Here is a 14,529-nt window from a genome sequence, read left to right as displayed (position 1 = left end):
TAATGTTATTAATACCATTAATATAACAGAATGTTATTAGAGGAATATAAGAAAATAACTGCAGATGCTGGTACAAATCGATTTATTCACAAAATGCTGGAGTAACTCAGCAGGTCAGGCAGCATCTCGGGAGAGAAGGAATGGGTGACGATTCGGGTCGAGACCCTTCTTCAGACTGAGGAAAGCAGGAACATATAGTATAAAACAGAACCATTATAACAGCAGTCCAAGGAGATCCTCTCACTTTCTCTCTTTCCTATACCCCCTGTAACTTGATTATCTTAGAGCATCTCCGATACTCCTGCGATTGTAACTGTTTGCATAAAGCTGCATGTCACCACAGGCATTCTTCAATCCACACAAACAATGTATTGGTGGATTGCACTGCACGAAACAATATTTTGTAAGTTGCTACAGCTGGGCCAAATTCCTCTGGTTGGAGAACGAGGCGATCTTTGTTCCAGCAAAGACATCGATTTGTACCCCAGAAGCAAAATGAATCTCTCCTTAGATCCGAGCGCTGCATCTTCTACCCACTCACGTAAAACCTGTGACAATTATTAATTTGCCTCCTTCAATTCAGCGAGAAATGTAACATACTGTATCATTAAACACATAGAAAACTTATGGAATAAATGAATAAATAACTGTCCTAGCACGACATACTTGAACTCTCACAGTTGGACCACTCTTTATGGACACAAAAGGCAGCGGAAGCTGAAATCTTGAGCAGAAAATAAACTGCTGCATAAATTGAATTGAATTGAACTGTATACATTTTATTAGCCAAGTATGTATAGATCTTTTTTTTTTTAGATTTTAGAGATACAGCGCGGAAACAGGCCCTTCGGCCCACCGAGTCCGCGCCGCCCAGCGATCCCCGCACATTAACACCATCCTACACACATCAGGGACAATTTTTTTTACATTTTACCCAGCCAATTAACCTACTGCACGTCTTTGGAGTGTGGGAGGAAACCGAAGATCTCGGAGAAATACATACAAGGAATTTGCCTTGGTGCTTTGCTCGCAAGTAACAACACAATATGCAGTAAATAATTAAGAATAAAACATTATACTTTAAACACGTGAAGAATTAAATAAAATACCAGAGCAAAAGGAGGCTACAGACTTTTGATTGTTGAGTGCTCGTGGAAAAAAGCTGTTTTTATGTCTGGCTGTGGCTGCTTTGACAGTCCGGAGTCGCCTTCCAGAGGAAAGTGCTTCAAAGAGTTTGTGGCCAGGGTGAGAGGGGTCAGAGATGATCTTGCCCACTCGCTTCCTGGCCCTTGCAGTGTACAGTTCATCAATGGGGGGAAGGTTGCAGCTAACAACCTTCTCAGCTGTGCGAACGATCCGTTGCTGCCTCCGGATGTGGTGCTTGGTGGCTGAGCCAAACCAGACCATGATGGAGAAGGTGAGGACGGACTCAATGATAGCAGTATAGAATTGGACCATCATTGCCTGTGGCAGATTGTGTTTCTTCAGTTGCCGCAGGAAGTACATCCTCTGTTGGGCCTTTTTGACTGTGGAGTCGATGGTGGCCCCCCATTTAAGGTCCCTGGAGATGATGGTTCCAAGGAACTTAAATGACTCCACAGATGTGACTGTGGTGTTGTTGATGGTGAGTGGGGGAGGGGAGGGGGATCTCTTCGAAAGTCTTCAATTAGTTCCACTGTCTTGAGAGCATTGAGCTCCAGGTTGTTGCGATGGCACCAGGACGCCAGCTGTGTCACTTCCCATCTGTAGGCAGATTCCTCCCCATCCTGGATCAGTCCAATCAGGGTAGTGTCATCCGCAAACTTGCGGAGCTTGACAGAGGAGTCTGTGGAGGTGCAGTCGTTGGTGTAGAGAGAGTAAAGGAGAGGGGAGAGTACGCAGCCTTGCGGTGCTCCTATGCTGAGGGTCTGCAGGTCTGAGGTGTGCTTTCCCACTGAGTTCTTCCAGCAATTAGTTTGTAAACTGATCTCAAATAATGAGCAGTTGTGTGAATGTTGAAAATATAGAAATATGTGGTGTAAAAGAATATATTGAATGCAAAAGGTCCCCAAAAATCTTAAATATTCTGAAAAAGTGGTTGGAAATATTCCCTTCACTGCTCTGAGCAACCCTCAGTTCTAAGTTATTTTCAGTTTTTAATCTAAAATCATGGCTAGTTAAGGTGGCAACAGCAACAAGCCCTCAGAATGTATATGAGGATGAGGTGCAAAAGCCTCGACTAGAAATTACGCTCAAATGGTGCAACTGATAACTTATTTGGAATCCCCTTTCTTTATGTTTACATGTGTATTCAATCATGAAAGCAACGAATACAAACATTCCCCGCATATCCCAATGTTTAATTTATAAGATACCCAGTCAATCGTCACTCTTATTTGTCCTGCGACTTCGATAACGTTTATTCAGTCAACAAACATTCTCATTTTTGCGTATAATATCAATATTTCGATACTTCAGTCTCCTTTCCTGTGCTAACCAGGGCAAGGGTCATCAATACATCAGATTACTTCCTTATTTAAGACATGCAATATTTGTACAGAATGGCAGGGATAACCTCCCTTTAGCATGTACAATAGACCTTGGTCAGAACTCACTACAGTAAGATACCTTAATATTTTTCCAAGGTGAAGGCACTATTGGGAAACTCAACATTGATTGCCAATACCTTACGGCATCTGAGGTAGTGGTGGTGGTGGGGGTGGTGAGCTGCCATCTTGAACAAACTGAGGGAATTCCTGGGATGGCAGGACTTTCATATGAAGAAAGACTGGATAGGCTCGGCTTGTACTCGCTGGAATTTAGAAGATTGAGGGGGGATCTTATAGAAACTTACAAAATTCTTAAGGGGTTGGACAGGCTAGATACAGGAAGATTGTTCCCGATGTTGGGGAAGTCCAGAACAAGGGGTCAAAGTTTAAGGATAAGGGGGAAGTCTTTTAGGACCGAGATGAGAAAGTTTTTTTTCACACAGAGAGTGGTGAGTCTGTGGAATTCTCTGCCACAGAAGGTAGTTGAGGCCAGTTCATTGGCTATATTTAAGAGGGAGTTAGATGTGGCCCTTGTGGCTAAAGGGATCAGGGGGTATGGAGAGAAGGCAGGTACGGGATACTGAGTTGGATGATCAGCCATGATCATATTGAATGGCGGTGCAGGCTCGAAGGGCCGAATGGCCTACTCCTGCACCTATTTTCTATGTTTCTATGTTTCAAGGGAGAAATTGCAGGACTTAAGCCCAATGAAGATGAAGGTATGGTGATAAATGTCCAGGTCAGGATGGTGTGTAACCTCGAGGGGAGCCTGTAGTTGGTGGTGTTCTCGTGTACCTGGAGTTCTTGTCCTTCTTTGTTGTAGACGCTGATAGTTTGGAAGCTGCAGTGAAGTCATTTTGTTGAGTAAGTAAGGGCCATTTTCTCGATATTGTACACAGCAGCCATTGTGCACCAGTGACGGAGGGAATGAACGTGTGGGGTGGTGGAAGCTTTAGCAGTCGCGACAGCTAATATGACGGGGATGTTGTTGTCATACCCAAGGTTTGTGGGACCTACACTTAGAGAGTGGAGGTGCATTCCGAGTGGAAAGAATCCCATCATGTTCCTGATTTGTGCCTTGTAGGATCTGCTATATTGGTGATATCAGGATGGGGGCTGTGCAGGAATCACATGCTTGGAGCGACTAGGCTTGTATACACTGGAATTTAGAAGGATGAGAGGAGATCTTATCGAAACTTATAAGATTATTAAGGGGTTGGACACGTTAGAGGCAGGAAACATATTCCCAATGTTGGGGGAGTCCAGAACAAGAGGCCACAGTTTAAGAATAAGGAGTAGGCCATTTAGAACTGAGATGAGGAAAAACTTTTTCAGTCAGAGAGTTGTGAATCTGTGGAATTCTCTGCCTCAAAAGGCAGTGGAGGCCAATTCTCTGAATGCATTCAAGAGAGAGCTAGATAGAGCTCTTAAGGATAGCGGAGTCAGGGGGTATGGGGAGAAGGCAGGAACGGGGTACTGATTGAGAATGATCAGCCATGATCACATGGAATGGCGGTGCTGGCTCGAAGGGCCAAATGGCCTCCTCCTGCACCTATTGTCTATTGTCTATCATTGATGGTCATTGAAGTCATTGAATGCCAAGGAAAGGTGGTTACCTTTTCTTGGTAGAGATGATCATTATCTGACATTTTTGTGGTATGAATATGATTTCCAATATATCAGCCCATACCGGAATGCTCCTGAATATCACTAGGTTAGGAAAATGTATATTATATCTTGAGATTCTGAAACATGAGGATATTGGTTCATATCCAATTAAATGTGACAAGTAAATAAGATCTATCTACCTTGTGTCTGGTTACTATGGTTACATATTTGCAACTTTATTACAATTAAGACAATTTTATTACCATTATGATAATATTAAGTTCATGCTAAGTATATCTATTTAAATACTGAGGCTTGATACTGCAAATAAATGAAAATCATATTTTTCTTTTTGATTTTTTTTTTCATTTCAGGAAGGGGATTAGTATCTTTCAGACCGCAGAGTACACCAGAGGATTGTAAAGTAGTTCTCATATTATATGTGGAAGGTGCTTTTGAGAAGAAGTCTACACAAAAAAATCATTTAAAAAAATCATTAAGACCAGTTTTAGCATCCAGTGCATGTGGAGTGCATGCAGCTAAGCAACATTGAACATTAAAAAACAATCTTAATGTGTTTCAAAGTTTAAAAAAATGGGGCAAGGCTAGCCAACATATGGTTAGAACACTTTACACATTCAAAGCATTTAATAGAATGCAAATAACAAGTAGGGTACATTTTCAATCAGATTTTCAATTGCAAAAAGGCAAAGCCACAGCTCAAATCTGCAATACATAGCTCCTGTCTTATATAATGTAGGTTAGGGCAACCACTGTTCTTTATACAACATAAGACCTGCAGGGTCCAATTCTCTCCCAATGTGATTTGGAAGAAATATATTGGCAAATTTATCACTGTGCTTTACAAATAGTTTCACAACCGTGTTTAACTTAAATAAATCTTTCCAATTGCCACAGCGCCCAGTAAATAGTTCAGTCTTATTTAGTGAGTGTGCGGAGTTTAAGCACTCTGCTCACTGTACTTTGGTTACATTATCATGATGAAAGTGAAATGCGGCCATGTTTTTTTAAAATTAAGAATCAATGAGCTATGTTTTCAAAAGGAAACTAGACAGAGTAAACGAGATTGAAGGAAAACAAAAGATACCAGTGAGGCTGAGATGGGGTGAATGGAACAAGAAGAAATTCTTGCAGTGTATTCACAGCACCGATTATCAGGGCCATGTTGTATATTTTACATAATTATGTAAAAACAAGTTTAGTTTAGTTTAGTTTAGAGATATTGTGGAAACCGGTCCACCGAATTCACACCGATCAGCAATCCCCCACATTAACACTATCCTACACACACTAGGGACAATTTACATTTATACCAAGTCAATTCACCTGTACGTCTTTTTTTTAAAAAAAAATTTAATTCAAAAATATTTATTCAAATATTAAAATAATATATACAATACAATAAAACCAAAACAGAACCCACCACCAGAATATTATACAAACAAATATACCTATTGAAACTATTATACAATTATATTACAATCCCCATCCAGGATACATCCAATCCCCCGCGGTCCTGTACGTCTTTGGAGTGTGGGAGGAAACCGAAGATCTCGGGGGAAATGCACGCGGTCACGGGGAGAACGTACAAACTCCGTACAGACAGCACCCGTGGTCGGGATCGAACCTGAGTCTCCGGCGCTGTAAGGCAGCAACTCTACCGCTGCACCACTGTGCCACAACACCAATGTCAAGTCAATGGTCAAAGAGATTAACTTGATTCATGGACGTAAATCATGAAGTATCAATACATACAAGAGAAATACTGTATATGATCCAACATTGGGCCCAGGTGAGGAAAGCCCACAGTGACAACAGCATAGCGTTCAGTCATTTCAGACTGGGACCAGTGCTCCCATTTTCTCAGACTGCAGCTGTTCGAATTTATTTTACTGTTTAATTTCTCCTGCCTTCTACTCTGTTGCAGACCTTGCCATTGCTCTTCCCTCCATTCTCCGCCACTCCTTCCACAGTCTCCATGCTTGTTTGAAACATCTTGGGCTGCAAATTGTATTGACCCTTGAGAGATGTGATCAAATGGTGTTGCCCAGCAACCTGTGCCAATTTCCTGAGAGACTCCCGCAGCAGTAATCCTCCATTGTGCTTCAGGCACGAGGCAGGCACTGAGCACGACAAAGCAGGACCATCACACTATGTGCACAAAAGCCCATCGTCCACTAACAACATATGCTTAAAAGTCCATCACACCCTGCTTTGCACTGATTACAACATACGACTGAATGAATTCCTGGTCCAGTTATTTAAGTAGGTTGCTGAAATATCTTTGAATGCCCTGTTGAGTGGCAATTTACTTGATGATGTCAGAACTTCACATAAAGAAAAATAAGTATAAGAAAATAACTGCAGATGCTGGAACAAATCGAAGGTATTTATTCACAAAATGCTGGAGTAACTCAACAGGTCAGGCAGCACCTCAGGAGAAAAGGAATAGGTGACGTTACGGGTCGAGACCCTTCTTCAGAAGTAAACATAGAAATATAGAAAATAGATGGAGTAGGTCATTCAGCCCTCCTGTTTTCTCCCCATATCCCTTGAGCCCTAAGAGCTATATCTGACTCTCTCTTGAATATATCTGTATCCAATATGTACAAAAAGTACATTTCTGTGTGGGGATATTCACTCTGCAGGCGTTGAGAGCACTTGTAGTTCACACTGAGGTGTCCTATTCAATGTTTCCTTCTACATGAGCTTCACTGTGCAGTAATTGTCCTCCTACTTTTGCTGTTGGGGTCTTCTTATGGTGGTCCTGGCGATCTCCTGTATCTCTCACCAGTACCCAGAACCTTGGCTTGCAACCCCATGCCCATGACCGTGGGGGAGGGGGGGGGGGGGGGGGGGGTGGGGTGGGGGGGGGGAAGGGGGCTTCATTACAGTCGAGGTAATGCTGCTGGTGTTGGGCAGCCATTGGGAAGATGCTTTACTGGGCTGATTTAGTTTAGTTTACTTTAAAGATACAGTGCAGAAACAGGCCCTTCGGCCCACCGGGTCCGTGCCGACCAGCGATCCCCGCACACTAACACTATCCTACACCCACTGGGGACATTTTTTACATTTATACCCAGGCCAATTAACGTACGTACCTGTACGTCTTTGGAGTGTGGGAGGAAACCGAAGATCTCGGAGAAAACCCACGCAGGTCACAGGGAGAACGTACAAACTCCGTACAGATGGCGCCCGTAGTCGGGATCGAACCCGGGTCTCCGGCGCTGCATTCGCTGTAAGGCAGCAACTTTACCGCTGCGCCACCGTGCTGCCCTAAATGATGCCCTTCTCTACTTGTCGTGCAACAAAGTGTCAGAAGGAGCACAGTTGGGGGGCTGTAAAGGTCCCATTTTAGCGTTTGTTTGTGTGTGTAAATCGTCCATGGCAACGATATCTCAAACATCTTTCACACCAAAAATAGATGCGATCCAATTTCTAAGCAAAGGTAACGTTTCATCATGGCTTGACACAAAATGCTGGAGTAACTCAGTGGGTCGGGCAGCATCTCGGGAGAAAAGGAATGGGTGACGCTACGGGTCGAGACCCTTCTTCAGTCTGATGTCAGGGGGGCGGTCTCGCCCCCTCCCCTGACATCAGCCTGAAGAAGGGTCTTGACCCGAAACGTCACCCATTCCTTCTCTCCGAGAAGCTGCCTGACCCACTGAGTTACTCCAGCATTTTGTGTCTACCTTCGATTTAGACCAGCATCTGCAGTTTTATTTCCTACCCATTTCATCATGGCTCTTGATCTGTCATTTTGTACAATCATATACCATATTGTATAATCTCTCAGGGAATTCATGTGTCATATTCTACATATTTCACATTCTACATGTATGTTAGATCTTTCTAGTTGTTTTGTTCTTTCATTTTCACCATTTTGACTAAGGCATAAAGAATTCATTTCATTTATCAAAGTGCATCATTTCAGTGGTAGCTGATTCCACTTCACCGGATGTAGCAACCTAATGAGGCAGCTCTGTCTGAATTTCATCACGAGTGACCTTATTCACTCGGTCTGCTACTCAACCCAACCACAGAGAATGAATAGGTGTTTCCTCAGCAATAGCTTATGGAACACATAAACAAATGCCTTGTAATAGCAATAAAATGATCTTCACTTGAGAAAAGGGCACAATGCAAGATGTTGTTAGTCTTTCAACGCGTCAAAACTCAGATTTTCCAGTAATTGGCAACAAGGAGAAAAAAATCAGATTATTAATTGCAAAAACTATTTTACTAAACAGTTTAGTTTAATTTAGTTTAGGTTCGAGGTACAGTGCAGAAACAGGCCCTTCGGCCCACCGAGTCCGCACCGACAGACGATCCCCGCATATTAACGCTATCCTACACACACTAGGGTCAATTTACATTTATACCAAGCCAATGAACTTACCTACCTGTATTGCTTTGGAGTGTGGGCGGAAACCGAAGATCGCGGAGAAAACCCAGGCGGTCACGGGGAGAACGTACAAACTCCGTACAGGCAGCACCGGTAGTCAGGATCGAACCGGGTCTTCGGCGCTGCAAGCGCTGCAAGGCAGCGACTCTACCGCCGCGCCACCGTGGTTTGCAAAGACTATTTTACTAAAGACTGAGTACATTAGTGGATTGATTATGAGTATGGCAGGTTGTAATTCTCCCAGTACAGGGCAGATACCTACTGTTATCATCCCATCCAGGAGTCCGGAATCATGTTTGGGTGGAGCCTGAAGTCTTTCCATAGACCACTTCTCAATGATGGAGGTAACATGTGGGTTGTCGATCTTTAGGAGGCGAAACCCTGTCATATTGACACCACTATATCGATAAGGTTCTAGATTCAATGCAAAGAGGTCCTGCAGAGACAAGGCAAAAGTCAGTAGTTTAAAATGATGGTTCTCCTTTTACTTTACTTAAGTAATTCACCAAAAAAAATTGCTTTGATTCAATTTCTTATACTAAATCTATTTGGTTGAATTAATGTGCCCACCGACACCTTCTCTGCTAATTTAGACTTATCAATCACTTCCCTAAGACTTCCCCATCAAATTAGGTTGTTCGAGAGAAATACAAAAGTCAACGTCAACAGCTTCAGGAATAGACTTGTAGTTTTACTGTCCTCTAAATTCAGTGTAGTGAAGGTTAGCTTGCAGTAATTAGCCAGTTCCTGTTCAAATGTTTCCCAAATTAAATTATTCGGCATCTTGGAGTGGGAGCAACAGAATGAAAGACATTCAATACACTGCAGATTGCAAAGCCCTCTGTAATTGATGTCAAATCAACAGTACAGATTAAAATGATTCCATCTGCTATGTTAGCCAGCCTAGATTGGAGTGGAAATTATATTCAGCACTTACATGAATTTATCTAACAACAAGAACAGATTGTAAACCAACTCTCGTGTCCATTAAATTAACCAGCACAACTGATTCCAGCACCACAAACATATTATTTGCACTGACTTGTTCAGTAGGCATAATCGTTGCCTGGAGGAACCCTAAGCTCTTTCTATTTGCTATTAGTTTTAGGTTTTTATCGTCACATGTCTTGTATGGTACCTCATCAAGTCAGATAATGCTACACATAATGCTGCAACCTTCCCCCCATTGACGAACTGTACACTGCAAGGGCCAGGAAGCGAGCGGGCAAGATCATCTCTGACCCCTCTCACCCTGGCCACAAACTCTTCGAAGCACTTCCCTCTGGAAGGCGACTCCGGACTGTCAAAGCAGCCACAGCCAGACATAAAAACAGCTTTTTTTCCACGAGTGATAGTTTTACTCAATAACCAAAGTCTGTAGTCTCTTTTTTGCTCTGGTTTATTTTCACCCACATGTTTAGACCGTAATGTTGTATCTTTATTGTTTTGATGTGTTTATGCTTTATTCTTAATTGTTAGCTGTATGTTTGTATTGTCATTTGTGAGCGGAGCACCAAGGCACATTCCTTGTATATGCACATACTTGGCCAATACACTTATTCATTCATTCATTCATTCATTCATTCATAAATACAATGAATCCAAACCCAAGTATAATACGTAGTGTTTGCTGTGCTCATGATCCAGGTGGCATTTTCTTCTATGCTACACTACTTTAAAGATCAGAGATCCACATTATTCTCTTTAACATTCGGTGGCATGGTGGCACAGCGGTAGAGTTGCTGCCTTACAGCGTTTACAGCACCAGAGACTTGGATTCAACCACCACCCCTACGGGTGTTGTCTGAATGGAGTTTATACGTTCTCCCCGTGGGTTTTCTCCGAGAACTTCAGTTTCCTCCCACACTCCAAAAACATTAATGGTTTGTAGGTTATTTGTAGCAGGAGCAAGGACGACCGTTGGCTGAAAGTAACTAAGTGCGAATTGCAGGTAAAAGTCCATTTAAAAAAGAGCGCCAAAGGGACGCTAGCAGTCAGTCAGTAAAGGTTGGGAGAGCAGCAGTAGCAGCAAGGACGACCGTCGGTTGAAAGAAGGTAAGTGTGAATCACAATAGACAATAGACAATAGACAATAGGTGCAGGAGTAGGCCATTCAGCCCTTCGAGCCAGCACCGCCATTCAATGCGATCATGGCTGATCACTCTCAATCAGTACCCCGTTCCTGCCTTCTCCCCATACCCCCTCACTCCGCTATCCTTAAGAGCTCTATCCAGCTCTCTCTTGAAAGCATCCAACGAACTGGCCTCCACTGCCTTCTGAGGCAGAGAATTCCACACCTTCACCACTCTCTGACTGAAAAAGTTCTTCCTCATCTCCGTTCTAAATGGCCTACCCCTTATTCTTAAACTGTGGCCCCTTGTTCTGGACTCCCCCAACATTGGGAACATGTTTCCTGCCTCTAATGTGTCCAATCCCCTAATTATCTTATATGTTTCAATAAGATCCCCCCTCATCCTTCTAAATTCCAGTGTATACAAGCCTAATTGCTCCAGCCTTTCAACATACGACAGTCCCGCCATTCCGGGAATTAACCTAGTGAACCTACGCTGCACGCCCTCAATAGCAAGAATATCCTTCCTCAAATTTGGAGACCAAAACTGCACACAGTACTCCAGGTGCGGTCTCACCAGGGCCCTGTACAACTGTAGAAGGACCTCTTTGCTCCTATACTCAACTCCTCTTGTTATGAAGGCCAACATTCCATTGGCTTTCTTCACTGCCTGCTGTACCTGCATGCTTCCTTTCAGTGACTGATGCACTAGGACACCCAGATCTCGTTGAACATCCCCTCTTCCTAACTTGACACCATTCAGATAATAATATGCCTTTCTATTCTTACTTCCAAAGTGAATAACCTCACACTTATCTACATTAAACTGCATCTGCCATGTATCCGCCCACTCACACAACCTGTCCAAGTCACCCTGCAGCCTTATTGCATCTTCCTCACAATTCACACTACCCCCCAGCTTAGTATCATCAGCAAATTTGCTAATGGTACTTTTAATCCCTTCATCTAAGTCATTAATGTATATCGTAAATAGCTGGGGTCCCAGCACCGAACCTTGCGGTACCCCACTGGTCACTGCCTGCCATTCCGAAAGGGACCCATTTATCCCCACTCTTTGCTTTCTGTCTGTCAACCAATTTTCTATCCATGTCAGTACCCTACCCCCAATACCATGTGCTCTAATTTTGCCCACTAATCTCCTATGTGGGACCTTGTCGAAGGCTTTCTGAAAGTCGAGGTACACCACATCCACTGACTCTCCCCTGTCAATTTTCCTAGTTACATTATCAAAAAATTCCAGTAGATTTGTCAAGCATGATTTCCCCTTCGTAAATCCATGCTGACTCGGAATGATCCTGTTACTGCTATCCAAATGCTCAGCAATTTCGTCTTTTATAATTGACTCCAGCATCTTCCCCACCACTGATGTCAGACTAACTGGTCTATAATTACCCGTTTTCTCTCTCCCTCCTTTCTTAAAAAGTGGGATAACATTTGCTATCCTCCAATCCACAGGAACTGATCCTGAATCTATAGAACATTGAAAAATGATCTCCAATGCTTCCACTATTTCTAGAGCCACCTCCTTAAGTACCCTGGGATGCAGACCATCAGGCCCTGGGGATTTATCAGCCTTCAGTCCCATCAGTCTACCCAAAACCATTTCCTGCCTAATGTGGATTTCCTTCAGTTCCTCCATCACCCTAGGTTCTCCGGCTCCTAGAACATTTGGGAGATTGTGTGTATCTTCCTCAGTGAAGACAGATCCAAAGTAACGGTTTAACTCGTCTGCCATTTCTTTGTTCCCCATAATAAATTCCCCTGCTTCTGTCTTCAAGGGACCCACATTTGCCTTGACTATTTTTTTCCTCTTCACGTACCTAAAAAAACTTTTGCTCTCCTCCTTTATATTATTGGCTAGTTTACCCTCGTACCTCACCTTTTCTCCCCGTATTGCCTTTTTAGTTAACTTTTGTTGCTCTTTAAAAGAGTCCCAATACTCTGTCTTCCCAATCTTCTTTGCTATGTTATACTTCCTCTCCTTAATTTTTATGCTGTCCTTGACTTCCTTTGTCAGCCACAGGTGTCTCTTACTCCCCTTAGATTCTTTCTGCCTCTTTGGGATAAATTGATCCTGCAACCTCTTTCACAGGTAAAAGTCCATCTAAAAAAGAGCGCCAAAGGACGCTAGCAGGCTTTCAGTGAAGTGCACATGTCCCAGCTAGTCAGAGGAAGGCAGGATAGGAGTGAGTGCAGGGATTGGCTGAGCAATTAAATTAGAAGCTTGGTAAATTGGTCAATTAGTCAATTTAGTGACTGATATAAACAAGGCTTGCACAAGGGGTGCGGCCCTGTTGAGGGAAGTGCCCTGTGAGAAAAGTGTCATTCTTTGGCTGTGAATCTTCGGCGAGGAGGCTGAGGTGAGGAGGTTACACTTGTTTTTGAGCCTGATTTGTTTTTGACACTAAAGTAATGGCGGGCAAGTTGGTGCAGTGTGTTTCCTGCAGGATGTGGGAAGGTAGGGACACCGCTGGAGCTTCTGGGAGCTACACCTGCAAGAACTGTGTCTTGGTTCAGTCAGAGAGTTGTGAATCTGTGGAGTTCTCTGCCTCAGAAGGCAGTGGAGGCCAATTCTCTGAATGCATTCAAGAGAGAGCTAGATAGAGCTCTTAAGGATAGCGGAGTCAGGGGGTATGGGGAGAAGGCAGGAACGGGGTACTGATTGAGAATGATCAGCCATAATCACATTGAATGGCTCGAAGGGCCGAATGACCTCCTCCTGCACCTGTTGCCTGTTGCCTATTGTCTATTGTCTATTGGGCTTGGTTATAAATGTAATTTATCCCTTGTGTGTCTAGGATAGTGTTAATGTGCGAGGATCGCTGGTCGGTGCGGACTCGATGGGCCGAAGTGCCTGTTTTCGCACTATCTCTAAACTAAAAATTCTATTGTTGTGACCTTAACACTTTCATTGAAGGTAGAACCATGGGAATTTATTTATTTCCTTTCCTATTTCTGCATCATGTTCCTTTCATTTTTAGTTTCAAATAAAGTATGCTCCTCTGTATAGCATTGAATCCTTGGGCAACAAGTGTTGTTATTTTGATGAATGTTTGGGCCACTGAATTTAAAGTCCGGCAGTAAAATTTAAGGAATCCCCAATGGTTCCACCTTAACTGTGAAGGAAAAAGTGCCCAACAAAGAGAATGATTTGCTTTATGAACCAAATTCTATTCCCCTATCAAAGCTGATTGTTACATGGTGCCATAAAATTGGATTTCCTATGTAATTATTGCACTTGGACACACTTAATAGATCAGGTAGTAAACCAAACGCTCTCCAATGGTTCAGGTACCATGGTTCAGGTACCATTTCATGCAGCACAGGTTTATTCAACTTGATCCTTTTAGGAGCATGGGTTTATTTATTTTGCGGCAGAAGTCCTGATACTTTTGTTTCTGGATGTTATGGTTACCTGCTCAATGACGTCACTCCATGTCCTGTGCTGCTTAGGGCAGTTTAGTGCTTCAGATTAAATGGATTGCTTAATAGTTTTTGTTTATGCAGGAAAGACTCTTTCTGCATTTGTGTGTGCCAGTATATTTATGAGGGATGACAAATTAGACAAATTCTCCAATCGTGACAATACAGACAATAGCACTGTCCATGAGGAACCTATCTAGGGGTCAAGGGTTCCATGAGGAACCTATCTAGGGGTCAAGGGTTCTATGAGGAACCTATCTAGGGGTCAAGGGTTCCATGAGGAACCTATCTAGGGGTCAAGGGTTCCATGAGGAACCTATCTAGGGGTCAAGGGTTCCATGAGGAACCTACCTAGGGGTCAAGGGGCCCAGACTGTGTTCCCTTTCTAGGATGTGTAGGAACTGCAGATGCTGGTTTAACCTAGAAACAGAAACGTAGATAAATAAGTGCAG

At 43.2% G+C, this 14,529-nt stretch overlaps 1 protein-coding gene across 6 annotated transcripts in view; it reads right to left on the bottom strand.

Annotated features, from left to right (window-relative positions):
* grik1a (glutamate receptor, ionotropic, kainate 1a) overlaps positions 1–14,529 on the bottom strand; it is a 329,820-nt gene that overhangs the window by 101,564 nt on the left and 213,727 nt on the right. For all 6 annotated transcript variants that reach the window (XM_078408895.1, XM_078408897.1, XM_078408898.1 and 3 more), the window contains one exon: positions 8,825–8,998. In XM_078408895.1, the coding sequence (XP_078265021.1) occupies positions 8,825–8,998 (174 nt within the window). The remainder of the gene's footprint in view (positions 1–8,824; positions 8,999–14,529) is intronic.

Source organism: Rhinoraja longicauda, chromosome 12, assembly GCF_053455715.1.
Source record: "Rhinoraja longicauda isolate Sanriku21f chromosome 12, sRhiLon1.1, whole genome shotgun sequence".
Taxonomy (NCBI): Eukaryota; Metazoa; Chordata; class Chondrichthyes; order Rajiformes; family Arhynchobatidae; genus Rhinoraja; species Rhinoraja longicauda.
Note: the sequence above shows the minus strand (reverse complement) of the source record. Positions and strands in the feature narration are given on the sequence as shown.